Source organism: Papaver somniferum, chromosome 8 (genome assembly GCF_003573695.1).
Source record: "Papaver somniferum cultivar HN1 chromosome 8, ASM357369v1, whole genome shotgun sequence".
Taxonomy (NCBI): domain Eukaryota; kingdom Viridiplantae; phylum Streptophyta; class Magnoliopsida; order Ranunculales; family Papaveraceae; genus Papaver; species Papaver somniferum.
Window position 1 is genome coordinate 139,945,659 of NC_039365.1, and position 26,970 is coordinate 139,972,628.

The window sequence follows — 26,970 nt, forward strand, 5'->3', positions numbered from 1 at the left end:
CTAAGGACATATAATTTTATAGTCCTAAAGACCCACTTGCAAGTACAGGTGAGGGGTCTTCTTATTCTTCTATAACTTATTCTTTCTAGAACTTTCTCTCTCATAACTAAAGAGATTATGTAAAATCCAAACATCGATTAATTGAAAGAACTCAAAATCTTCGTGGACGTAGATCATTCATGACCTAACCATGTAAATAACTGTAGTTTTTATTACCTTAACTCCTAACCATCCGAAAGTACCAAATGAGGCATCTTAAAAAATTAGTAAATAAATTAAAATACAAATTTAAAATTGCTAATTATTTTTGATTTTCTAATTTAATCTATTTTTCGATGACCAAGACAATCTGTTCATTTCCGAGAACCAAATTTTAACTGGAAACTTTCTGGGATCCAAACCCAACACTGACCACTAATTTTCGACCAACAACCAAATATCCTTTATGTTACTGTTCTTGCCTGATTTTTTTCTTTCAATAGTACAATTCTTATGTAACCATTTTTTTAATCAATATTTTACTTCATCGATCAAAAGAAAATAATATGTAACTATTTTTTTTTATCAATGTTTTACTTCATCAATCGAAATGAAATAATAAGTGAAAGGTTTGAGTTTTGTCCACACGAACTTTTATGAGTAGAACAAAAAGAATGTCAAATATGGGTTCTATTGCTTTTTTTTTTTTTTTTTCTCTTTTTGCAGGATTTTTGTGTGTAAAATTAGCTAGTGGAGATAAACCTGTGTGGGTAGTCTAGGGATGGAGTGTATGCGTAACGGCCACATCGCGTCGGAGCCACTTGCTGGTACGCCAACCTCCACTTGTAGTTTCCCCGCATCTTTTTTCTTATCCAAGACACAACTTGGCAATCTGGTCAATCTTTGACGGATGTGGGCGTACATGACCCAAAATGCCAACCAATACCTCACCAGCAAAATGCCAAAATCAGATGGTGATGTGACGCCGCGTTAAAACACGAGGATGCAAACTCCAACTTTGACATATACCCATGTTAATGTGGGTTAGCATTACAACCCCCATTCTTAATGGTGGGGGATGAAGCAGTTATAACAATGATGTCCCAATCACCAACGCCTAGTGGCACTACACAGGCAGACAGGCTACAGCTGAGAAGAACACCGATCCACTGATTCCACTCAACCGAAGTTAAAACCAGCACGATTCCAGTTGTCAACCGTCTATAAAATCACATGACGAAAATACCCCTAATGTAACCCTCCTCAGTAACCAACTATGGAATAAACCGAAGGATAATAACGTCAAAATATTTGTTTTTAATGTTCTACGCGGATACAAGAACAGAATTTTTCCTTCGGTGTCTTGGTTTTCAGAAAAACGATTTCATATGCAATTCTGATACCTACAGCAAACCAAACTCGTCGTTCTTTTTCTTCTTCTCTCTCGATATAAACAGAAATCTTTGTTTTAATATTAACTTTCTCAATCTAGAGATTTTTTTTTTGTGTGGTTGGTTTTTTGGATTTTTCTTGATTTGTTAATAATTTTTTATTTATAGATTTTTGTTACATATGAGAGCATGAGCTGGTTTGACAAGTTACGTTCTACATCGAATTCAAGCCTTTTTATGATTGGGCTGTTAATTTTCATTCTTTATCATTCATTCTTACTATTGATTTCAAATAATAGTAATAATACCATTTTTATAAAACCCTAAATTGGATTTCTCATCAATTCTTATTCTTTCTTCTTCTTATAATAACCAAACAATCAAATCTTTCATACATTTTTTTTCTTCATATTTGTCTTGTGTTAATTACAATGGAGCAAAAGGATTCTCTCTTCAGCAATGACAACAATAATAACAATGTGGATGGTCAGTGGTTTTTTTGATTCTTTATGTTTCAGTAGTATAATTTTTTCATTCATTGGAATCACTTTGATGCATGTTCTATTTGATTTGTTGTTTTTAAATTTTGCTGGCTTCGGAATTGATTACAGTGGTTGATTATGAGAATGTTCGCATAATAAGAATTTTAATTCACTTGGCATAGAATTTCAAACCCGAATTTATGTTTGAGTATGGAACATTGAACAATTTTTTTTAGAAAAAGTAAAATACAATCTTGGAAATCTGTGATGTGAGTCAAATGTCTTTTTCCACGTTTTTGTGCAGAATCTTTGAGATTCAAGTTTTACTAGTTGATTAAACATTAACGTTTAGGGAAGAAACATATGAAGTGAGGATTCTAAAATTTTACTTGTCACCTTTCACTCCCACTTTGTGATCCGTTGTGCATAAAATTTTGTTTACCCTTGCAATTCCGCGTTCTCTAGTTTGTGTGATTGCATATCTTTGTCTACCTGACTACTTCTTACTCTAATTGCTGATTATTTACTTTTTACGGTTTAGGTACTTTTTTCTCACATACCGATAGGAAACCTTGCGCTCCTTCCGTCATTGTGGTAGGTGGTGGCATATCGGGAATTGCAGCTGCTTGTGCCCTTCGCGATGCATCTTTTAAGGTGAAAGATTATGAATGGTTTGAGTTAGAAGTAGTTAATTCAGCGACTGTTTTGTATCTTTCTCATTGTTTTCCTTGGCTTCTGTCATTTCTTCATTTTCAGCTACTCTTGTTGGAATCAAGAGATAGAATTGGTGGTCGAATTCATACGGACTACTCACTTGGTTGTCCCATCGACTTGGGAGCATCGTGGTAAGTTGAATTGTGTTCTGATTTTCCTTATTAATCTCTTATATCCAATTCTTCACACACAGTCGGACACGCACCTATGTACGCAAATGCACACGTGCAGTCTAGCACACATGCGCCTTGATGTCTATTCACTTTCTTTTATCTTACTTGTTATTAATGTAACAAACCAGTATCAGTATACACATAAATTTTCTTTAGCATTATATGACTAAAAGCTTAGGGAGACACTATACATTTTTATGATCGGACAAAATATGGTTTTGAAGCTTCTGTAAGGTTTTGAGAATATATCAAGATGATCTTTTAAAAAAACAGAACTTTTTGAGACATCTAGATTTGTCAATGTATTTCAGCATCTCCACCTGGTTGAGATTGCAAAGATAAAAAATGATACTCAGATGGTTAATTGTCTTTCTTTATGTCAATTCAGGTTACATGGTGTTTGCAATGAGAATTCCCTGGCCCCACTTATACGTGGCCTAGGGCTTACGTTATACCGTACTAGTGATGATGACTCGGTGCTGTATGACCATGATTTAGAAAGGTATTTTCTGAACTCTGTCTTACTTTTTTAGAAGTTTAAAAGACCCATCAAGGTCAATTCCATATGGAACATAGCCAACATGCAGTCAACTTACATTCTTCAATTGCTGGCTTGAGATATTTGATGTTTGCCTTTGGGGATATTCCTCAGTGTGCTCATCAAGTAAATATTTAGGTGCTCCAAACAATCAGTTATTTCATGGGTGATACCAGTTCCTCTCGTGTACATGGAGACACAATATATATTTCCTAAATTTTTTTTAGTTTTCTATTCCTTTGAAATTATTGATCCACAAGAACAATATCCTTCCCTCTATATCATGATTTTGTATAGCAGTTTTGGTCTTTCAAATCATGATCATTGGACCTTTATAAGTGCAGCTATGTGCTTTTTGATATGGAAGGGAATCAAATTCCTCAGCAGCTGGTAATGGAAGTTGGAAATACATTTAGGAAAATTTTGAAAGAGGTATTTTCTTCACCTTAATTATGTATTAGTTAGCTCTCTTAAGTTAATTTGGATTATACTTCTTCAGTTGCCTACGTAGATAACTTGTCATTTTTCTCTTTTCAGACAGAAAAAGTAAGAAATGAAAGTGTGGATGACATGTCTGTTCTAAAGGCTATTTCGATTGTTCTGGATAAGAACCCAGATTTAAGGTACATAGATTGTATGGTTGTCTAAGTTTAGGTGCTGTGCATATTATATGCATGATCTAGTTGCTTCTTTTCTCTTGGTAATTTATGGTTTCCTCTTTGTTTCTTCTATAGACTAGAAGGTCTTGCCCAAGAAGTCCTGCAATGGTACTTATGTAGAATGGAAGCATGGTTCGCTGCAGATGCAGACAAGATATCATTGAAAAACTGGGACCAGGTAGTTACATATTGAAGCTTCTGTTGTCGTATCTTGTATTCTAGTTGGAACATGACAGATGCTAGTTATCGGTGGGTGCGCTTTTTCGATGTACTCACCCCAGCAAGTTCTTTAGAACTGATTTTGCTAGTGATTGACAGTTGAAACTAATCCTAACTTGCTTAAGCATACGACATGATTCTGTATATTACAGTTAGGAGGATGTGTAAATTCTACATAAAAATATTTTCTATGGTTAGCTTTTTCATCATGGGTCGATTCATGTGATTGTAACCTGTTCATGAACATTTTTGAATTAGCCTTCAAGAATATTGGGAATTTACAATGCCACAGAAAAACTGTCCTTGAATATTCATGTCACTGTAGTTAATTGTCGTGGATGGCTTTCTTTCTTTCTTAGGCAAGTATGCACTGGTTTGTACAGAGATAGCGCATCTTGTTTTTCACAGAAAATAAATCTTAAATGGAAATTTGGTATTCTGCTTGTGGCTTACAGAGTTGTTCTTTTCTCCTGCTTATATTATTAAATTATATAAACATAATTATAATTATTCTATTCTCCCACAAAATGTTGGTTAAAACCAGAAAGACAATTTAGTGAGTTCTTCAGTTCGTCCATCATCGAGAAACGCCAAGAGGTATCATTCAAGTAATATTTTTAAATGTTATGGTGTGATTTTACCTTTCGCATCAAAATAAGAATGTTATCGAACAATATACATGTTTCAATTGAACTTTTTTCAACCATAGCAGTTTTCATAAGGTTAGGTTTCAAACCCTGATTGCTGACTAACTGAGGGATTCGCTTGCAATATAGGAGGATGTTCTAACTGGTGGTCATGGACTTATGGTGGAGGGATATTACCCCGTGGTAAAAGCGCTTGCGAAAGACGTTGACATTTGCTTGAATCACAGGTCTGCTTACATGTTCTCTTTTGCCCTTTTTGGAAATGTTCTTTGGTGTGATGTTCTGTTGGTAATTTCTAACATATAACAATATAGAAAAACTGAAAGGCAGAACACAGAAAATCAAAAAGAGAAATAAAATTATGCAATTTCAATTGTGTGGGGTATTGAATTTCTGAACAAATTTCTCAAGTATGAGTTGGAAGTATTCACGAGGAAACTACTCGAGATGAATTCACTAACATTTCTTTTGTCAATACTTACCTTTTCTACCTATCTAGGGTTACGAAGATATCTAGTGGCTGTAGTAAAGTGGAACTAACTTTAGAAGATGGGAGAAATCTTATTGCGGATGCTGCCATAATCACAGTACCTCATGGAGTTCTCAAAGCTGAACTTATTGAGTTTGAGCCGAAGCTACCGAAGTGGAAAGCAGATGCCATTTCTGATCTTGGTGTTGGTAATGAGAACAAGATTGCTTTGCTTTTTGACACAGTCTTTTGGCCGAACGTAGAGTTTTTAGGCGTTGTTGCACCAACATCATATGCCTGTGGTTATTTTCTCAATCTACACAAGGCTACAGGCAACCCTGTCCTAGTCTACATGGCAGCTGGAACATTTGCTGACGACATAGAGAAATTCTCCGACGAGGCTGCGGCTGATTTCGTGATGTCGCAGCTGAAGAAAATGCTACCTGACGCAACAGAGCCAGTAAGTGTTCACCCCCACCCCCCCACCCCTGTTTTGTGCTTTCTTTTGAAGTTTCTTGCACAAAACTAGTTTTCTATTTTTTGTTAGTATTTTCTTGTAAAGTTTAGCCCTTGGGTCACTTCAAGGAGCCCCAAAAAAGGGTGTTTTCATGAATTAGATTGTCAATTTGTGCAGTTAACATGTTGCTTACTTTGATCGACCTCTCCGTACGAACCACAGTAATTTATGCCAAAATCTTTTCTGCCTCTTTCTTATGCTTTTGTTTTGGTCGGTACCAATACAGGTACAGTACCTTGTATCGCGCTGGGGAAGTGACCCAAATTCGCTTGGTTCTTACACTTATGACTTGGTGGGAAAGCCTGCTGATTTGTACGAGAGGCTTAAGGCTCCAGTGGGTAGTCTCTTCTTCGGAGGGGAGGCCGTTAGTACGGACCATTCCGGTTCAGTACATGGTGCTTACTCGGCAGGATTGCAGGCTGCAGAAGATTGCCGAAGGTATCTTTTAGAGCGACTGGGTAACTTGGAAATCTTTCAGCTCATTTCTTCAAGGGAAGATGCCATTGAATCAATGGTTCCTCTCCAAATCTCCAGAATGTGAAAGAGCTCTTTTTGTTATTTGAAGATGGGAACTATTTAACTTTAATGAAATAGCCAAATTACAGGAATTCTGGATTTTACTTTTACCCTGATCATTGATTTAGGCAATTTTCTTACTTCGCCTCTGTTGGATTGTTAACAAATAACTACTCTTGAGATACTGACAATCAATGAGTTAACGAGTTTACAACAGTCTGGCGACTGATTTTATGTTCTAATAAACAATTTTTTGCGAAATTGGATAGGAGATGGAGGATGTCTTGGTAAACCAAGTTATAATAGAAGCTGCTAACACATCAGACAAATTCAATAAATTCATGCCATTACCAACTAAACCTTTTGTTGGGTAATAATTTGGTTGTGCTCGTCCCAGAATCAGAACATTCCTACTCATCTATGCATTTAGTAAATGAAATGCTAGAATCGAAAAGATAATATATTCATATGAGCAAACTATGAAATGCTAGTGGAATCAAAAAAATTGCACTGCACATCTGAAATTATGAATGCAAGAGAGGCTGCATCATAAATACAACACTAGGAAACTAGTAGTCAGTGCATCTACAAAACAATTACTTAGATAATAAAAATCAAAATAAAGTACTCAGTAGTCAGCAGCAGTAGCTCGTCTTTTCTTCAGCAGTGGATCATCTCCCACCCCTTCAATGAGCGCAAGTTCAATATGAAATGCTTACCCAATTTGAAAGCGCGTAGAAATTCAACCGTTATACTTTATAGGATCAAAATTGATCCGTTAGATTCCGGAAAATTTATTTCCGTGTGAACATTTGACTGCAGCCTTACGATATTCCGTGTTTGTTCTTCAACGGTAGGATTTCATTTTCGCAGAAGGTTATGTCGTAAAGACAGCTAAATACAGGGATATTTTCAATTCTTCTTAAATCATTTTCTTTGTATTTACTAAAATGCCATTATTATAAAATTTAAATGAATTTTTTTTGAAAATTCGATATCTTTTAAATCATATGTTGGATTTTTGTAAACTTTATATGACCAGAAAACTCTTTAATTTCTCTATTCAAAGAATATAAACACGAGCATCAAATTTTAAATTTTCATATAATTTTATTTCTTCCATGAAAATAGTAAATAAATTCTAACATACAGCTACATTTCACAAAAATAAATATTGATTTTGACCAGAACATATTGTGAGACATGACGTGCAGTGCACGTGCACTCGACTTGTATCAGTAAAGCTACCTGCATAATTATTCAACCCCTGGAATTCGAAGTCAATCAAGTCAAGAAAAGACTCAAACACAATACCCTCATTAGTTAGCCCAGGAAGATTAAGCCATTGATTAACATCATAATCAAACTCCTTCTCCAAAGCAGAACTATAATTATAAAAATCCTTGGATGGTTCAAGTGGAAGAGAGGGGAATTCCTTCATCATAAGCACATCATCTTCATTACAACCCTTTGTAGATGGATCATTAGATTTATCCTTCTCCATCACCTCATCTATTCTCTCAGAAATCATATCAAACTCGTTCTTCAGATCAGAACTACAACTGAAAAAATCCGTAGATGATGGAGATGGATAATCAAATTTAGGTGCAAGTGGAAGAGAGGGGGATTCCTTCATCATAATTGTATCATCTTCATAACAACTCTCTGCAGATGGATCATTAGTAGATGTGTTCTTCTCCATCATCAACTGATCTACTCTCTATGAAATCATACCAAGCATGGGCTCCAAATTCCTTTCAATTCCTTGAATCTCTTCAATTGATAAATTACTTAACTGATTCTAATCAATAAATTGTTGATTCTCTTCTTTAACATCACCATTACATAATTTCCTCATCTTCATACATTATAAATCAACAACTTCTTCATCGGTATCCCTTTTTCTTTTCCCTGCTGTTTTTGAATCATAATTAATGAAATCCTTGATAATCTCTTGACATTCAATTGGGTTTTCTGGTAGTATCCTAATCGATCCATCCCCATTCTTATCTTTATTGAACTCAGAATCAACATACAGGAAAACCCTAACACCACACAGAGTTTTCAATTCATGATATTTCTTCTCAACAACCTTCATTCTGCCCTTGAAAATCTTCTTTTTCTTACCATTGTTCTTGCAAGAAGATGATGATTCCACCTTATTTTGATCCAAATGACCCATTTTTTCTTCACGAAAATCTCCGATTTGTATTTCTGGAAAGAAAAAGAAATTTTTCACAGAATGTTGAAGAAGAACAGGGATGAACAAATTAAGAGTTTTTAAGATTAATTAGCAAGTAGTAGTAGCAGTGAACCACTTGAGATCACTACTTATAGCTATACAAACTTTGTTTCCAAGTTTTTACAGCTTGTAAGAATACGTAGCCGTTGTAATTTGTCTGCGTTTCTAAAAACAGGCAAGTTCAGATCGGAGACCATGGTCGTAACGCGTTGATTTGACGAGATCTTTGTTATAGGAAGGAGGAGTTTGTTTTAGGGGCCTATTCCCTATTGCTCTGTAGCAGAATTCATTATTTTAATCTAGCTTCTTTTCGTGGAGATTTGAGTGTTAAAAAGTTTGTTACACGAATTCAAAATATCCAACTAGACCATTCCAACCACAGTATGAAGTTCCTACAACTCGAAGTAGGAAACCCAGAGAACCACCAACTGCACAACAACAAACCTACAAGGAGGAGAAAAGCAAGTCTACCTTAGCAAAGGAGGAAGGCACAAGCAAACAACACATGACTTCATCAGCTTGTCAACTATCTCTAGATGATGAAGAGAATGATGTCGAAGCTTCAAGAAACGACAAGCGAGCTGCTGGCAAGAGCCACAACTCGTAACAACAATGATTTATTTAGCATGGAACTGTCGAGGGATGCTTGATCCTTTGACAGTTCAAAAACTTTATGCATTCAATAGGATTCACAAACTTAGTTTACTGTTTTTATCTGAAACACTTTTTGATGTTGTACTTATGTCGTCCTTGAATTCTAGATTAGGGTTTGATGAATGTTTTACACTTTCATGTAATGGACGTAAAGGTTGAGTTTGCCTAATGTGGTCAAACCACCTACAAGTCCAGATTATCTTGGTTAATCAAAGTGTAATCCATGCGTATATCACTCCCCATGCACCTCAACAACCTTGGCTATTCACTGGAATACATGGACCTCCACAACCTCAGGCAAGATGGGATATGTGGAAAGACTTCAACAACATCATACCACCTCATAACCTTCCATGACTGCTAATGGGAGACTTTAATGAGGTTCTTTGTCAAGAGGAAAAAAAGGGAGGCAGACTTGTTAATCATGACCAAACAAAATTCTTCAAATACGTGATTAACAGTAATGGGCTTATAGACTTGGGTTATGCTGGTAAGAATACGTAATTAAGTTTAGTCGCTGTAATTTGTCTGATAAACGCGTTTCTAAAAACAGGAAAGTTCTAATAGATCAGATCGGAGACCCATGGTCGTAACGCGTTTATTTCAATTTTAAACTCATATCTTGATGAGATCTTTGTTGTAGGGGGAGGAGTTTGTTGTAATGGGCTATCTCCTATTTCTCTGCAGCAGAATTTATTATTTTAATCTAGCTTCTTTCCGTGGAGATTTGAGTGTTAAAAAGTTTGGTACAGGAATTGAAAATATTCAACCAGGCAAAGTCCAATGGGCTAGAATGAGCTGCTAGATTAGCCAAAAAGTATTGCAGTTCAGAGAAAAAGTGTTGCCTATTTGTTCACACTGATCCTCTTTCCTAGCATTTGCTCATACCTGAAGTAGTAGCGAGATAGTTGCGCGCCACGAAAACCACCTTGTCACTAAATAATTCAGCACATCTATATTTATTTTTTGAACTGACAATTGAGATTGATTATGCTGCACCAAGAAAATAAGAAAATGCAATGGAGAGCCTTACTATCTGACTGCATTCCCGAATCCCAACAGAAGTGCTTCAACTACCAATATTTAGCTTGTTTAAGTTCACATCCCTATCATCCAAATGACAACAATTTATTTTCAGATTCAAGGCAAAATAACTTACAATATAATAATTCTAAATTTGGTTCATTCCAACTTCATTCCGCCGTCGGCATATATGTTATGTTGATTCGCCAGTTTTTGTTGCTTGGGATTAGCTTTAGATTTTCCAACATAAAAGAGATTTTATTGATATCGCGCATCATAATTTGATTGATTACTCAATAGTATTCTATTATTATTCCAAACCGGATGATTGAATCCATTTCACCCTCCATTAGAGTAGCATCCGGTATCTTACAGATGTGACCTGCTAAGTCCTACGATATTTTAATTTAGCAGCTAGATTAACAGTCCACGTCAGCTAGGGAAACCTCTTAAGTCCTATGGTATTGCTAATATAGCAAGGAGTCGCGGAACCAAACAGTGCTTGACCAACAAATTGGTTGACTGGATGATTTATTTTATTTTTTGAAGCATGAAATTGTATTAAAGTTAGGAAGAAATAACACGAGGATACATTGTACCCATAGAGCCTGACATTAAAATAGGATCAATACACGATGGTGTTTTGTGGTACCAGATTGTTGTGGATGGATTTCCCGTTGTGTTGTCATCTGCTGCTTTGTTTGCTAACCCGTCCGCTGCCTGATTTCCTTCCCTGAAAATATAGTTTATGGTGCAATGCGGAATTTGGGACAATATAAGCTTGATTTTTGCTATCATATTATTTAAGTACCAAGGTGGTTCGGTTGTCGAGGTTAAAAACCTAAGAAGATTTTTCCGAGTTCGTTTAGAATTGCACCTTTGGTCATTCTCGATTTGTAGATATTCTTGACGCTATGAGTATGGCCCAAGTTTCCACAGTGAGCGATGTTGTTATCCCTAGTGGTTGTGCAATTGCTAGGATTGTGATAGCATTTTCGTTTCGGCAAATAATTCTCGCTCCTGCCAGTCCCGGATGTCCTCTAGCTGCTCCCTCTGTGTTGATTTTGATCCAGTCCGGATGGGGTTTACTCTATCCTACTAAAATTGTGATTGACTTGGGAATCTGATACATAATGTTTGTAGAAGATTGCATTCCTGGTAGTACTGGTGGGAGGTTCTGTTGAGCCCAGGTGTATTCCTGTTGTAGGAGGGTAGCCATTTGGAGTATGTTTGTTGGGTTTGTTTGCTTTTGGTTGTATACGACGTCATTTCTAGCCAGCCAAAGGGACCATAAGAGAAAGCAGAATGTGGTGGTGGTTTCGTTACCGATTTTATCTTGAAGAAGTAGAGATATAGATGTATGTGGGTTTAATGAAGTGGGTATTCCTTGGTGGGTGCTCTGCGGAGTGGAAATCCGTGGAAGCAGTAGGTTCCAAGAATCCATAGCGATCAGACAATATAGCAGGATATGCTTTGCATTTTCATATTCAGAATTGCATTGGGGGCAAAGATTGGAGTTTGCGAGGCGGATGTGATTGAGTAGTTGGAAGGTTGGTAAACCCTCGTTAAGTGCTTTCCACAAGAAAAGCTGTACTTTTGGTGGAAATGGGAGCGTCGATAGGAAGTCGGTTGGAGGGGGCGGTGGGTTGTGCTACAATTGATCAGAAATGTCTGTTAGACATTTGTATCCTGAAGACGTCGTGTATTTTCCTGATTTTGTGAAGGTTCAGATTATTTTATCTGGTTGGTTCTCATGTGGAAGGTGAAGGTTGACTATTCTTTGCATTGTGTTTGGTGGGAGGATGCTCAACTTTTCGTGATTCCAAGACCGGGTTAATGGGTCAATGATATCAGCTGCTGATTTATAGGGTAGAAAAGTGTTGGGTCTATATTATTTTCGAACTGAGGGATCCAGTTTGCTTGGATTGGGGTGGTGGAGTCGTTTCCTATCTGGTGAAGGAGATGTATTTTCCAGTTTGCTAGTTGACTGGATGATATTATTACTGTAAACATTATATTTCATAATTAATTAATTGTTTTCCCCTTGTCTGTGTTAAGAATTTATTGTTGACAGACTACATGAAACTTACAATTATTGTTTGTTTTGGCGACAACTTCCATTGATGGGTGGATATGTTTACACGTATAATTTGGATGGTGAGGATATCAAGTACTAATTGTACTACATCTGACTAGGTACCAAATGTTTAGTAAATGTCAGGAGAGGGTATGTATATGTCGGAACATTTTCTTTAAAATCATCCAGCGTTGAATCGTTCAGCGTTGGGACCACTTTTTCAGTGTTGAACCGTTCAGCGTTTCAATATCGCTGCTAATTGAACTGCGAGCAAATACTAGGAGAGAACTAGCAAGTGCAAGTGTTAACTTTTAAACAACACTTTTTTTTTGATTTGCAACACTTTTTTGAGCACACTACATCTAAAGTAGACCATGGTCATTGGTCAAAACGCTTTCTTTTTTATTTTGAAGTAACAGATTTACTACAAATCTCGGTAAAGAAGGTTTTTTTTTTAATACAAATAAAAGGAAAATTTTAATTAAATATGCCCTGTGCTCATCTTTCTTTACACCAGCAGAATTATATAAGGGTGCACGGGAACCGAGCCGGACCGATGGACCGTCCCAGAACCGATGGAACCGTACCTATTTTTGTCCCGAACCGAGAAAGGGGGTACAAGTACCGGTCCAAAAAACAGGAACCGGGACTAGGGAGGTACAGGTACTCGGCCCTACCCATATCCCGTGCCGAACTGTACCGACTGTACCGATCATTTGTGATCGTTAGATTTATATCTAATCTAACGGTGGTAGATATCTAGTATATAGGAATGAAGTTAGGGTTAGAAACAGAAGTGGTTCATTTTATTTTTCCTTCTTCTTCTTAGCACCTCTCCTTTCCTGAGTCTCCTCCTCCATCACTGTGTTCATAAGAACACACGTTAAACACCACCAAATCCATCGCTGTTTGTTTGATTAATTCAATAAGTTAACAAGAAGTCTACAACAGGTAACCGAAATTTCTTTGATTATGATTATGATTGTGAATATGTGATGTTTTAATTTTTTTTTTAATTTTGATTTTGATTATTATCTTCCTTTTGTGTGTGCGTTCAGTTAAATTTTGACGGAGGAGTGAATTGGGTACCCGAAATCTCGATCTATTTGTTCTGAATCTTTTGATTACTTAATCATTTGATTAGGTAAGATGCAATCTAGATCTGTCATTTGTATCATTTAATTTGAGCTTCATTAGTTTGATTATAAGTTTATAACATTGATTTGCATGACCGATTCTAGGGTTTTGGAATTTTCTGCTATCTCTCTGCACCCTTAATCTCAAATTCTCAACCAAAGGTAAATCATTTCTTTCTTCTTCTGTTTATTTATTGGACTGTAAATTTTAGATGAGTTTCTAATGATCAACTTTGTGGAGATATTGGAGATATTTATGTTTGAAAGATACTAGAAATGATGGAGTTTATGTATGTTTCCTGTTGATGGAGTTTTTGGGTCTAGTCTAGGAGTTAGTTAGGGTCTCCAGTCTGATATATGCTTGTTGATGGAGTTTTTGCAGAAAGAAGTTATAATGGAATCTAATTTTTGATTCATGGATACAATGATTAGAATATATGTTTCTTCTTTCTTTTGTTATATGTCAAATGTAAAGTTAATTACTGTACTGTTAAGCAAAATGAAGTAATCCAAAGGTTAATCATCTCACTAAACTGGGTATAATTTGTTTAACTAAAATACTACTTGAAGTGCTGATTTTGCAATTCTGTTTTCTATTACAACTTGAATCTGTTTCAGAGTACAACAAGTAACCTATTATTGTTGGAACTAGAATTCTGAATCCGATTAGAGTATCACAAGTCATCCCAAAACCAAGCCTATATAAAATTATAAATACCTGCTGGCCTATGTTTAATCTCCACACACAATCCCATCCCTTTTCTTTATGCTATCATTTGATATGCAGAGAACATGCTTAGAATACATGTTTAATTTCTGATTCATGTAGTCAATTGAATCTTCAAATGTGTGTAGTCATTTGAATCTTAGAATACACTTAAAGAGCACTATCTATTTACTTGTGTTTGGCAGTATTAGACATAGACTAATAGTTACTAACTGCTATTACTTGTTTTTGCAGCGTTACTTGGTCCTGTCAACAATAATGTCACCACAAGTGCTGCTGCCATGGAAATGGAATAGAAGATCAAGATTCAAGACTTTGTATTTGTCATTGCCACCACTGTCCAATCATTCTGTCATTGCTACTGCTACTTGATAATGCCACCACCAGTGCATTGTGGTTAAGAATTAAGACTATTGTGTGTGTTTGTGTGCTACTGCTACTTTTTTTTTTTTCTTTCAGATTTTCAAGACTTTGGTTGTTTGGAACTTTGGTTTGCTAGTATTATTGTTACGTATTAGTTGTTAATTTGTTCTTTGATTGAGATATTGGTTAATATATTGAAAAACAGGTAAAACATGTACTTAATTTGTCTGGAAAAATGACAGGAAAATCTGTCTTTGAATTCTGACAGAAAGTACCGATTGGTACCGGAACCGTACCTGGTACCGTACGTGTACCGAATGGTACCGGAACCGAGGTACAAGATACAGGTACCGGTCCAAAATTTTGGAACCGAACCTAGAGAGGTACAGGTACTCTACCTGGGCAGGAACCGAGCCGAACCGCACCGTGTGCACCCTTAGAATTATATAGTTCAAAGAAGCTTGAACTTTGTTGTCAACCGTCAATCAAGTTATAATCTACACCGTCAGATCTACCAACACGTGGAATAAATTCTTTCGCCCACCTCTAGTGGTGACGATTGCCGTCTTAAACTGAAAGCAACTGAAACAATGACGGTTGCACTTTAATGCTTTCTCGAAAGCAATTGATAATGCAGGGGATCATATGTTCTTCCTTGTAGAGTCTTTCAGTTACTAGACAAGACATGATCTTACAATAAGAATCTGAATTTGTATCTAGTATGTATGACTTCAATCTCAATCCCAAATCTTGAGCTTAATTGCGTGTACACTGTTTAGGCCTACGTCTCCACCTAACTTATTATGAAAACTTTATTCAACAGGATAAGAAAATAAGAAATGGAATTCAGACTTCCTATATATATTGTGTATGCACTAATTTTCAGGAACCTTTCATAAATGTTTTTGTACAAACATAGAAAATGAAGGTTTTGAGGTAATGCCGATTCCCAGTGTTTAATAAGTCAAACAACAGATGTATGTTACCAGAAGACGGTAACGTAATCTTTGATACAAGCACAAAAGAAGAAAAGGATAGAAAATCCTCTACTGGTGGTGACCTCCCTTCCTTTAATTGTTATAAACTCTGGAATTTGGTGAGTTGTACTGAATAGGAGATAGAGGATGTCTTGGTAAATCTTGCTCAAAATCAATTTTCCTCTCAATTATACTGCATGTTTTGGGGCTCGAACGACGCTTTTTTCCCTGCACGCCAGTTGCGATAGATTATACTATGAGAATCAAGCAAATACTTTTAACTCATTACAGGTAATAAAGCAAACTGTAAGTAAAGTTATAATAAGCGAGGTTATGATAAAAGCTGCTAACACGTTTCAGATATGTGGATATCAGCCAAATTCAATAAACTCATGTCATTACCAACTTCACCTTTTCTCGGCTCATTCTAGAATCAGAATATTTCCTACCCAATTATGCATTTCGTAAATGGAAGCGCAGGATCCCTCTATGTTGTATGCTAAACATATCTAGCCCAAAGGAAAGTCTTTTCTTATTTAAGAATGTAATATATGCCTGAGCCAGATACTGCAAAGGTATTTTATATGTTCATGCAAGAGTACCAGCGGTGTGTGCAAACCCAGGGACTGGGAACAGAAACTGTCGAACATCACTGGAGTTATGCTGAAACCTTAAAACCTAGTTATGATGGGGGTTGTCCAGTTTCAAACAATTTTTTTTTTCCAAATTATTCTAAATGTTAACAAACAGGGCCTTCAGTATACGAAGCTTATCCTATTATTAATCAAAACATTACCTTTGTTGATGCACTGCTGGTATGTTTGTCTCCTGATCCTTGATGATGCCTTTCTCTGTTGTATTGCCTCAACAACCTTTTATTCTCCTCATCCAAGATAGTATTTTCTTCAAACAATGCTTTCACCTAAACCCATGCAAGGTAAAACATTGATTATTTCTAAATGGATATAAACCATGACAAAACTGAATTAAGAAAAAACAAACACATTTACCTCCTCCTCAGCTCTGACAAGGTTAGTTGTAAGATGCTCTTTGTCGGTTTGCAACGCTCTAATCTCAGAAGCCAAAGCTATGACATTTTGAGTTGCTGGACTCAAGCTGCAGCTTAAGAAATTTCACCATGTTAAGCAGAGAATAAGGTTCCCATTTCTTGTTCGAAACTTCTAATTTTTCGGTGTTTTTGACAAGACACAGTCAATTAACAAATAAAGTTATGCCGTGAGGCATTATTATGCAACAGTTATACAGGCATTTAGAACTAGTTGAAGCTTTGGGTCTCTTAGAGGCCGTACCGTACTTGTAGTTGTATGTCGAATGGTAAATGATTACATTCAGTAACCTCAATTAATATTTAATATATAGACTACGGTAGATGAATAAGGATAGGATTCCTATTTAGTTATTATCATATAGCTTTACTTTGTCTTCTTAGCTTTTGACATGACAGATCCTTAATTGCACTACTGCAACCCATGAACATGAAAATAGGAGAAGTAGCTATTGTGCTAGTGGTTACCGGTTATCCATTCCGAGCATCATGCATTATGGTGAGATATATCTAAATTCTAACCCAGATAAAAGAAAAAGTCACACAAGGAGAAGAAGACTGTACCTGTCCCATATTTTGAGTAAACCTTGACATGATTCAACTCCACTATTCGCCTCTAGAAAAGCGTGTGCATTTGCCGCAGCTTCATCTTTATCAGTTATTGAAACTATTAGAGAGTCCAGCAGATGTGCTTCCAAGTTGGTGCTAAATGCAGAAGAATCAACCTTCAACACCACACAAGTACACTATTGTTATCCTTCAGTATTTTAGTTATATTCACGATTTCTGTTACCCGTAAAGCCTAGTATACATTTAATCCATCTAACAAATTAAGCAAAGGAGAATCAGGAGAAAGTCTTCATGTTAAAATAATATTGCACAAGAAACAGATTAAGTGAATGTTTCTTCCTAATGAAGAAATAGCTTCTCAGTAATAGTAAAAGAAGAGATCAAACTGTTTACTTGTTGAAATATTCAAACACATGTGTTCAATCCCTACTAGCTGTAATGCAATGAGGACCCCAACTTGTGGAGGACATTCTCACTAATGCAGTTGTGATCACTTGCAGAAAAATGAGACATGTCAGCAAACACATTCTGGGCTTATCTTTCACTTAATCAATTTGCATTTTGAAGAGGTAAAAACAACTTGATTAGAAAATATTGAAGACCATCCACTGAAGATTGTATGACTGACGTGATATAAAAGTTCCCTTCATCAACATGTTAGCTTCCCAAGCCTTATAATGTTAGTATATTTCACACTCAGTACAGCAGACAAGTGCATTCTCATCTTATTGCGATGGAAGAAAAGCCAACACGGATAATAGTCTATAAAACGAACAAAATCAACACCAAAGAAATGTAAAACGATTTGTATAAACACCCTAAGTACACTTTTTGATAAATGGAACCGTGTTTTTAAACGGCCTTTCATGAGTTTATCTTTAGTTAACATAACACATGCAGGTAACTCTATAAGAGCAGATATCTACTAATGATTTAGAAGGAGTTCAAAGCGCATCAGTTAATTACAATTCAAAGCATGCACCATTTCAATCAGGACAAAGATAATAGACAAAACAAGTCGGTTCAGCTCCGAATGTAGTGAATAACAATTCAAAGTACGACACAGGAGGCTGAGTTTTATCGGACAGAGAACTTCTATAGAACTAGTAAACCAAGTATCAATTGATCATTATACTGTTCCTGGTATAAGAGTGTCAATATTCCTAAAGGTTACCTATGTTATGGTGATTTATTCCCATTTACATAAGCATTTGTTACAAAGTGCACAGCCATCCATAATTCTATATTATTGCATTTCTGTTAATAAAAAAAAGAGCTCTTTTCCTATGAATATCGCGCGGTAAATGAACTCAAATTTAGCACATACATTCTATTTTTTAAGTGTTAGTACTTACATTCATTACGTCTGAATCGTCTGACATCTGTAGAGGGGAATTTCCATTCACCGTCTTGAATGAGGAACATTTGTTACAAGCAACCTTATTATCCTGCGACTCAAGCGACCTATTTATACCAAGCAATTGACAGTAGATCAGCAAATTTAACATGGACATAGAACTCATTTAAAAAAGAAATTGATAATCTGCATACCGTAAACGTACAAGCTCCGCGACCCTCTGTCTTAACGATATCAATTCTTCAGTAGCCTTTCTTTCATTCACCTATTGATACAATTTCCAGTAATTAAACAGAAGTCCAAAATCAACAACATGAACACGATGAATACCAAGAAAGGTTGAAGAAAGAACAAACTGGGAATTACCATGCGAACATCACATTGATGTTTATAGAAATCAAGTTGTTCAGAGAGTATTTTCAAGTCGTTTTCAACTTCAACAACACGAATCTCAGCTTCTTTAGCCCGTTCATCAGCTTCGTTACCAAACTCCATTAAAGCCTCTCGATCATGGTCATACAATGAACATTCTATTTCCAATTTTGAACATTGAGAAAGAAGATTTTTACATTCAAGAGCCAATTTCTGATTCGCCTCAACAAATCTCTTCACAGCTTGATTACTCATACACGCTTCAGACTAAAACATCAAAAGAATAAACATGAAGATTTTAAGATGCGGTTTCTCTCAAAAGAAAAAATCAGAAAGTTTTGAAAGGAAAGAACTAACCTTGGATCTTTCAATTAATTCGTCTTTCTCTTTCAACCGAGAATATAAAACAAAGTACTGATCTTGAAGTCGTTTTCTTGCATCTTCAGAAGCAAGTAGTTTTTTTTCTAATGTTCTTTCTGATACAGGTAAACCTAGAGTATAATCGATTGATTCTTTGATGTAATCGTCAAGATCTTGATGGATATCCATTTCTGTACTCTCAAAAAACCCTAATTAGCGTATGATAAGAGAAAGCACTACACAAAAACCCCTAATATTCCAAGTTCTGATTTTGAAGTACAAAATCTAGCAGAAAAATTGTAAAAACGCAAACCCTAGAAATTGAAGATAAGAAAAGGAATTTGTGTTTTTGAAACGCGGGGTTTTGGTGAAAGGGGGAGAGAGGAGAGAATAGCTGTTGGGATTTCAATTTTGATGGTTTTTGAAAATGTTTGGGACCCACTATTATGAAAAGTTCTCAACGGTTCATTAATTCATAAGATTTTTGAATTGTTTAAAACAAGACATTTGAAATTGAAATGCTAGAAAGTCTGTGAAACAACCGCCGGTCTGAAAACGAAACAAACAGATCTGGGCATTTTTTGCCCCCATGCTCGATGCGCCGAGGCCCAAAAGCGAACCATGCTCCATACCGGAAGGTAAACCATATTTGGCGACGTGCTCGCATTTAAGATTTTTTTATGGTTCGCTATTGGAAAACCCTGACTAGCATAGTGGTGATAAAACACTGAATCCTGGTGGATCTAGCGTCTTAATGAGGATCAGCACAATGCACATTATAATTACCATAGAGGCGCAGTTGTGGTTCCCAACTACTTCTAGTGCTACAATATAATTTTCTGTAATTGGTGAAACACAGGAAAAACTACAGTAAGTTCCCAAATAGGCATGGCATATGCAAACTAAACATGAGTATCGAGAATTCAATACTAGAGATATCGAGAATTCAATAATGTTGTTCCCGAATAGGCATGGCATATGCAAACTAAACATGAATAACGACGTAAGAACAATTGAATATCAAACTCATCACAATATCTTTCAATAACGGTGCACACGTTATATACCAACACATTTACAAGGTTTAGGAACATATTTAGACTGAACAAACCTCAAAGAAATTAGAGAAAAGTTCAGATATAGGTCCATGTTCCTTCTTACTACGTAAGACACTGGATGAGAAAAACAGCTCGCAAGCTCCAAGGATTTCACTTGCCACTTCTAGGTACACCTTCTCTAAACCATTTATAGAGCTTGATTGTCTTTATTGTAAATCTGGTCAGTAAAATTAGAAAATTCACGTCATTAAAGCAAAACAGAAGTAAACAGCATCAAGCATTCAATACTATTAAGCATTCATGAATAACGCATTACTGTAACACTTTAGACAATAAAAGTCATAGGAGCATGTAATCATGGACTGAAACAAAGAATAGCAAGCAACAGATGGTAGTCAAAGCTTAGCTCGAAACAGGATTTCAGGGGGGCAACAAAAGAAAATCAAAAATTGTAATAAAGAACAGAGAGTAAGAAAATAATCCATTAGCATAATGCCAGAGAGATAAAACCAGGGAGCCTTGAGAGCCATAATTGGAAGAAGTCATGATCTGGGTTGAAAATATACTAAATGGGTATCAAAACGGGAATCATGACCCAAATGATACCCGGCATCTAGTATCTAGGTTGGGTTCTCATTTCTAAATAGGTATCAAGCCTTCTGTGTGACCTCCAAGAAAGGGCTTTTGCTTCTATAATCTTTCCCCATATACCATCACTCTTTGTTCACTAACGTAATTCAAATTCAATCATTCTCAGCTCCCAAAATATACTCAGTGCTGCATTTCCACTGTATTTCTGTAAACTTCAACAATTTGACGCCTTCAAACACATTCTTATTGGCTCTAGAATATCAGTTTCACCTTTGGAACCTATATATCAACCAGCCTACCCCCCGCAATATAAATCGAGTAAAAACAGGAAACCCAGGAAAACCTTCCAAGAGAAAATGACAAACGGCAGAGTCGGAGAGCCATATGAAGTTGCAAAAGATTACAATTACCAACCAAAGAAACAAAATTTAATATTAGAACAGGAAGAACGTACTTAGGAGGAACAGCATGATGCAGCTTGGGATCTTTCTGCTGGTCTGTCTGCAAGAACCATCCCTGTTGGGTTTTGAGCAGGTTGAGCACGGGGCAACTTCTTTGCTGTTAGCACCAAAACAAAAAGCCAAAATCAGGCTACAGAATCACCAGGAAGTACTAGTCATAATTTGTGATAAAGAAAGTGCTCAAAATGAATAATAAGATCAAGAGAAACCAGAAAACTTTGTAACACTAAGCCAATCCAAGGACATCAACTGGTACTTATTTCATAAGAAAGCATTTTACTTAAAAGTATTTAACTCATATATGAATAAGAATGAATAAGAATCTCGATAAATAAATGTACAGGATCTTCTGAAAGGTAAACTACTTGCAATTGAAGGAGAAACATACAGCATTCCTATTTCATTAAAGTTTGTGAGACCCGGCCTTTCAGGATTTGATTTGTTTAGATTACCACGCTGCAACTTCTCTTGCATTCTCAAATGCCAAAGCATCTGTGCTTTCTACATCCTAGTCCACGTACGACCATGATCCTAGAGTCTATCAGTTCACATGCTACCGATGTTTCCCGCTATGATCATGCTACTAATTACGATATCAAGCAGCAGCTTCAAATGATCAACATCATTGATGGGGCTCATGTTATTGGATCTCCTTCACTATTGCCTTTGAAAAGACTGTAACGATACTCTGCCAGGAAAATTCCTTTATTACTTGACAATACGGGAAAGTTCAAGACAGACTCATTATCCACATATTGAAGTAATCACACTTTCAACTTTAAACACGCACTTCAGCAAAAAATACTGAATGCTATAAACAGCAGTAAGGACTTGCAGGTTGACAAATGGTAATCATGCAATTACTGTTGGTCCCTAATGTCAAGAAAACTAAAACCAAAACATACCTATTTCATAGAATATGTCGTTGACGTTGATAGCAGTCTTTGCAGAGGTCTCCATGAAGAAAAGACCATTCTCTTCGGCATAAACACGAGCTTCCTGTGGGGCAAATGATATGACAATACGAATCAAGATAAAGATACGATGAACTTCGAAATGAAAAGATAAATGTCTATGATAAGGTCTGACTACATACATCTACTCTACATCACATATTCACATGCATTCTCGAAAAAGAAAAAAGAAAAATATGAGTAAATGTAAGATGTTGACATGCCACAATCGGTTTTACAAGCACAAGACAACTCAATATTGATTAGGGTCCATAACAATGCGATTATCAAATTCCGAGTGGAAGAAGCGCAGCTCAATAAAAATGGGCACGATGTGGCAACTTCCACAAGGATTACGTGCCTCCTAAAAGTCTTTTCTCTAATCTTCAACATGCATCTATCATGTTTTTGAAAACATGACCAAAATACTGATGGGAAATAAAAACATAACAGCAGCCTCCACTAGTTGCATAAGCTCAGAGACAAAAAGGATGTGTCAACAATTGGTCACTATGCTTCCATGCTTACATACCATATCAAAAAATTGAGAGATTGAGAGTTTGAGACAGGACCAAGGAGTAAAGCTTTCTTGGTTTAATAGGTAACTGATAGTTGCATTGCGAAATCCTTTTTTGCATTTATAATTTATACCATTTGTATTGAGAGATTGAGAGTTTGAGACAGGACCAAGGAGTAAAGCTTTCTTGGTTTAATAGGTAACTGATAGTTGCATTGCGAAATCCTTTTTTGCATTTATAATTTATACCATTTGTATTTATCTTTAGATATAACAGTAGGGAACTCAAAGAACCGAAGAAACAATACTGACCTCAGGAGAAAAAAATTGAGAGATTGAGAGTTTGAGACAGGACCAAGGAGTAAAGCTTTCTTGGTTTAATAGGTAACTGATAGTTGCATTGCGAAATCCTTTTTTGCATTTATAATTTATACCATTTGTATTTATCTTTAGATATAACAGTAGGGAACTCAAAGAACCGAAGAAACAATACTGACCTCAGCTGTCACCTTCCTTTTTTCTTCTAAGTCGGCTTTATTTCCAGCAAGTGCCATAACCATGTTGGGATTACCTGAAATCAAGTACAGGGCAGATATTATATAGATGTGTAACTAACACAAAATTTGATCCATATTTGAACAAGAACAAAATTAACCAAAACAAATTTTCTTAAACGTAAGGCTCAGCTTCAATAAGTATATCTAAAGCACACCTTGTTTTTGTAGTTCTTGCACCCACTTCTTTGCACGCGTGAAAGACTCCTAAAAGTTTTAAGAACAAACAATCTATTAGCAACAACTCAACCACTTGCTCCAAACTACAAAATGAAACACAAAACATGAATTTGCCCCAAAATTTTCAAATAACATTCCAGTGATAAAAAAAAATGAAACTTCTCAATCAATCTATTTTATTTCTTCTCCTTGACAGGTAAAGAAGGATGCATGCAAGCAGAATGGTCCAGAAATAATCTCACTCCCAATAACTAAAACTTTTCAAGTTAAGTTCTAAGAAATAGGAGATACAAATCAAGCAAAATAAAACAAACCGTGCTAGTTATGTCGTAAACGATTATTGCAGCAGCAGCTCCTCTGTAGTACATAGGAGCCAAGCTATGATATCTCTCCTGACCGGCGGTATCCCAAATCTCAAATTTAACAGTTGCATCATTCACAGCCAACGTCTGTGAGAAAAACGCTGCTCCAATTGTTGATTCCTATCACGACGCATACAAACAATCAATAATATGAACCAAAAACCCTAATCAAAACAAATTCATCATAGTCAAAATTCATATAAACTACCTGAAACTCGAGAAATTGACCTTTGACGAATCGCAAAACAAGACTTGATTTACCTGCTCCCATATCACCAAGCAAAACCTACCAGTCGGAGATCATAATCATTAATATATAGATCGAAATTCAAGTTAGATGATCAAAATTGAAACCCCAAAATTGATGATTTTGACTTACAAGTTTCGCATTAAGATTGTTGTTCCCAATTGTAGCCATTGGAGATATTACAACTTAGAAAATATTGATGAATCGATTAAATTAAAATTATTTCAATGTTCTTCGGTAAATCAATTGATCTATATAGGAAGCGAGGAGAGTTTTTCCTGATTCGAGAATGCAAAAATATTTTGTGAAAGAAAACAACTAGGAGGTAGTAAAGAATAAAACTCCGCCTGTACACGTAATCGCACCAATAACACCAGATCTTCTTAGAGATCTGTATTTGACACAATTTCGGCCACTGGATTTAATATGCGCGGGTCGAGAAAACATCTACAGGTGTACAATTAAGGTCGACGGTTTCCTTGAGCTGACGCGATACTGAACAAATATATAGTAGTATTTTAATTTGCAACATCCACCGATTTGGACTATTTGAACCGAGAACTGAACATTCTGATGACACTAGATATTCTCTTAAACATCCCCAAATGACACTAGATAAAAAAATATTGTTGGTTTTAAATTTGGTTCTCTAATAGATTTATATATTCATGACTTTGAGTTTAGTAAACATGGAAACGATTTTCCTTCTGTTTTTGCTCACTTGAAACTATTTCTTTATAAAGCAAAAAAAAAAAATATAATAATAAACAAAGTCATTTCAGCGAACGATGAAGGATCAAATATTTACACAAAAACTTTACATAAATAAATAAAAATCGAAAAATATGGACATTTTATTCCATTAAAAAGATCGGTTTCTCTACATAATTGTCACTTACGAGTCGTAACCTTTCGGAGACGTTCAGATACCATCAACTACAATCATTTCTCCTACTCACTCTCGCACCTCACTAGGCTAAATTATCAGTCGAAATTTATCTCTGGATAAGTATGATTATTGGAAAAGTCATCTATATACTCTTATTTATTGTGTTCCATTTACGCACAAATGTCATGCACTTGTATTACTCATACAAGCCATCAAAACTACTTTGGAGTCAGAAGTAAAACACGCATTTTGAAACTACGTTTGTGAACGGCTATCTACCTGCGCACACATGGCTACGATTACTGCCAAAAATTTAGTTACAACTCTAAACCCTCCAACTGAAATACCAAGAAATAAACCATAATTATCTCTAACCATAAAACCATACCTTGACATGGATTTCCCTAGAGGCACAATCGTAATCAGGTTACATATTTGAAGACTTCACTTTAGATTCGTGAAGCCCAGTCGACATATCTTTGTTATCCGAAAGATTATCTTAAACATCGTAGTTCTTCTTTATTCTAAAGGTTCATCTCTTTTATATATGATTATTCACGATATATTAATTGGGGATTAGGATTGATAGCCTTTAGACGAGTTTTTGGTCTTTTGACCTTGTTAGTTCCAAAAGATTATGATACAAACTTGATTTATGTAGATTTTATGAGGTCAATTAGGCGTGTTATATCTTTTGAAAATAGTAAGTTTCCTAAATGTTGAGATGCGCTTGATATATTTTTTACATGGAGATCTCTCAAAGCAAATGAATCTCCATTATCTTGATTAAACATATATTAATGAACCAAAAAAGTATCTTGTTGGAGGCAGGGTAAAATTTGCCTTCACGAAGAACTATGAAGGGACTCCTGGGCTTGATAGGACGTTATCTAGGGGAATAGTAGAATAATACCTAGTGCGAGATCCAAGAAGCATAAGGAGAATGACCGAAGTTGAATTGCTCAAAGGGTTATTAACACCATGACATATTACATTTTCTCAAATCTCTTTCACATCTTTTGTGAGGTTTATATGCGTGTTATTCTATTATTGGCTAGTCAGGCTTGTTTTTAGTGAGTGTCGAATGTCACAGGTTGTTTTACTTGTATAAAACTAAGTATGTAATCCCTATCTTTTGTGTAACGAAAAACTCCTTTCACCTTCATCAACTAGTTAGTTCGGTATCAACTACAGTACGGTCTGAACGTTGATGGTATGCTAGTGTTTGTAGCTACTTAATAGTTAATACAAATATGATGTTCAAACTAGACGAGGTCCAAGAGTTTTACTGTTAGATTGGAGGTTACCTCACTAACAAAAAAATTGGTATCTTTTTTTATTCCTTTTTCACATTATAGTTATTTATCCTATAATATAAATATCACAATTACTATGCTAATCAACCTATATAGTTTTTTAGTATTAGAGATCTTACAAGACTTGTTCTTGTTGATTCTGAATATTAAAATATAGATTATACAAGATTTTGTCTTGATTGAATTCGGATCTTAAAGGTTAAAAAAAATACTAGGTTGACCTTATGGATTTTTATTTTAACTAATCATCCAAAGGATTCCTCGTCTTACAATTTCGAAACATATTTTGTGTACAAACGTATAGATTATACAAGGTATTTCTACACAAGTGCACGAACGACAAAGTGTGCGGTGTACTAGGTACTGTTATAGTTGCTCGGTTGAACCCACCAAGCGTTGTTATGTCCAATTTGGTTGTCAAGTTCTGCTCTGAAACTGAAATTCGCTTGATTTGATTACTAAAGCCAACTTTGTTAGGTTAGACTAGGAACATAGAAATGTTGAGACTTTATTTTGTTATTCACGGTCTTCAAATGATAAGCTGTTTAAGTTAATTAAACCAAAACCTTGTACAAAGAACTTGCGAATACCAAAAATGTTTTCAACAATATAAG

The 26,970-nt window shown here is 35.8% G+C and overlaps 3 protein-coding genes and 1 long non-coding RNA gene across 5 annotated transcripts; 2 read left to right on the top strand and 2 right to left on the bottom strand.

Annotated features, from left to right (window-relative positions):
• The first annotated feature begins 1,345 nt into the window (after positions 1 to 1,345).
• Positions 1,346 to 6,573, top strand: LOC113303219 (probable polyamine oxidase 4). The gene is made up of 10 exons (XM_026552240.1): positions 1,346 to 1,856; positions 2,394 to 2,506; positions 2,609 to 2,697; positions 3,128 to 3,241; positions 3,622 to 3,709; positions 3,815 to 3,900; positions 4,012 to 4,114; positions 4,932 to 5,029; positions 5,302 to 5,731; positions 6,015 to 6,573. The coding sequence occupies exons 1-10, from the start codon at positions 1,802 to 1,804 to the stop codon at positions 6,327 to 6,329; spliced, it is 1,491 nt and encodes a 496-aa protein (XP_026408025.1). The 5' UTR covers positions 1,346 to 1,801; the 3' UTR covers positions 6,330 to 6,573.
• Positions 6,574 to 13,100: 6,527 nt separating this feature from the next.
• LOC113304181 lies at positions 13,101 to 14,704 on the top strand. The gene is made up of 4 exons (XR_003338063.1): positions 13,101 to 13,251; positions 13,359 to 13,444; positions 13,542 to 13,598; positions 14,398 to 14,704. It is a non-coding gene; the product is annotated as an uncharacterized LOC113304181 (long non-coding RNA).
• A 647-nt stretch (positions 14,705 to 15,351) lies between these two features.
• Positions 15,352 to 19,619, bottom strand: LOC113306735. The gene is made up of 8 exons (XM_026555644.1): positions 19,226 to 19,619; positions 18,863 to 19,135; positions 18,691 to 18,761; positions 18,495 to 18,603; positions 17,134 to 17,294; positions 16,514 to 16,619; positions 16,300 to 16,425; positions 15,352 to 15,731 (listed from the first exon to the last, which is right to left on the bottom strand). The coding sequence occupies exons 1-8, from the start codon at positions 19,415 to 19,417 to the stop codon at positions 15,597 to 15,599; spliced, it is 1,173 nt and encodes a 390-aa protein (XP_026411429.1). The 5' UTR covers positions 19,418 to 19,619; the 3' UTR covers positions 15,352 to 15,596.
• Positions 19,620 to 20,124: 505 nt separating this feature from the next.
• LOC113303220 (ras-related protein Rab5) lies at positions 20,125 to 24,463 on the bottom strand. Of its 2 annotated transcripts, XR_003337356.1 has the most exons (9): positions 24,284 to 24,463; positions 24,113 to 24,190; positions 23,857 to 24,024; positions 23,521 to 23,569; positions 23,306 to 23,379; positions 22,244 to 22,337; positions 21,727 to 22,026; positions 21,332 to 21,435; positions 20,125 to 20,503 (listed from the first exon to the last, which is right to left on the bottom strand). XR_003337356.1 is itself a non-coding variant. In XM_026552241.1 (8 exons), the coding sequence occupies exons 1-7, from the start codon at positions 24,320 to 24,322 to the stop codon at positions 21,332 to 21,334; spliced, it is 606 nt and encodes a 201-aa protein (XP_026408026.1). In that variant the 5' UTR covers positions 24,323 to 24,458; the 3' UTR covers positions 20,141 to 20,503. The 2 variants fall into 2 exon arrangements, 1 of the variants encoding a protein (XP_026408026.1); XM_026552241.1 differs by lacking the exon at positions 21,727 to 22,026 and having other exon boundaries at positions 20,141 to 20,503; positions 24,284 to 24,458.
• Between the last annotated feature and the right edge of the window lie 2,507 nt (positions 24,464 to 26,970).

Bases quoted from the DNA above. Each gene is read 5' to 3' on its own strand.
- LOC113303219 (XM_026552240.1), top strand. From the start codon at position 1,802: ATGGAGCAAAAGGATTCTCTCTTCAGCAATGACAACAATAATAACAAT. The intron at 3,242-3,621 runs GTATTTTCTGAA...TTATAAGTGCAG, and splicing joins TATGACCATGATTTAGAAAG to CTATGTGCTTTTTGATATGG. The intron at 3,901-4,011 runs GTACATAGATTG...TTTCTTCTATAG, and splicing joins GATAAGAACCCAGATTTAAG to ACTAGAAGGTCTTGCCCAAG.
- LOC113303220 (XM_026552241.1), bottom strand. From the start codon at position 24,322: ATGGCTACAATTGGGAACAACAATCTTAATGCGAAACTT. The intron at 24,025-24,112 runs GTAGTTTATATG...GCGTCGTGATAG, and splicing joins GTCAATTTCTCGAGTTTCAG to GAATCAACAATTGGAGCAGC. The intron at 23,380-23,520 runs GTGTGCTTTAGA...ACTTGATTTCAG, and splicing joins GCAAGAACTACAAAAACAAG to GTAATCCCAACATGGTTATG.
- LOC113306735 (XM_026555644.1), bottom strand. From the start codon at position 19,417: ATGGATATCCATCAAGATCTTGACGATTACATCAAAGAATCAATCGAT. The intron at 18,762-18,862 runs GTAATTCCCAGT...TTGTATCAATAG, and splicing joins ATCAATGTGATGTTCGCATG to GTGAATGAAAGAAAGGCTAC. The intron at 17,295-18,494 runs GTAAGTACTAAC...GTGGTGTTGAAG, and splicing joins ACGATTCAGACGTAATGAAT to GTTGATTCTTCTGCATTTAG.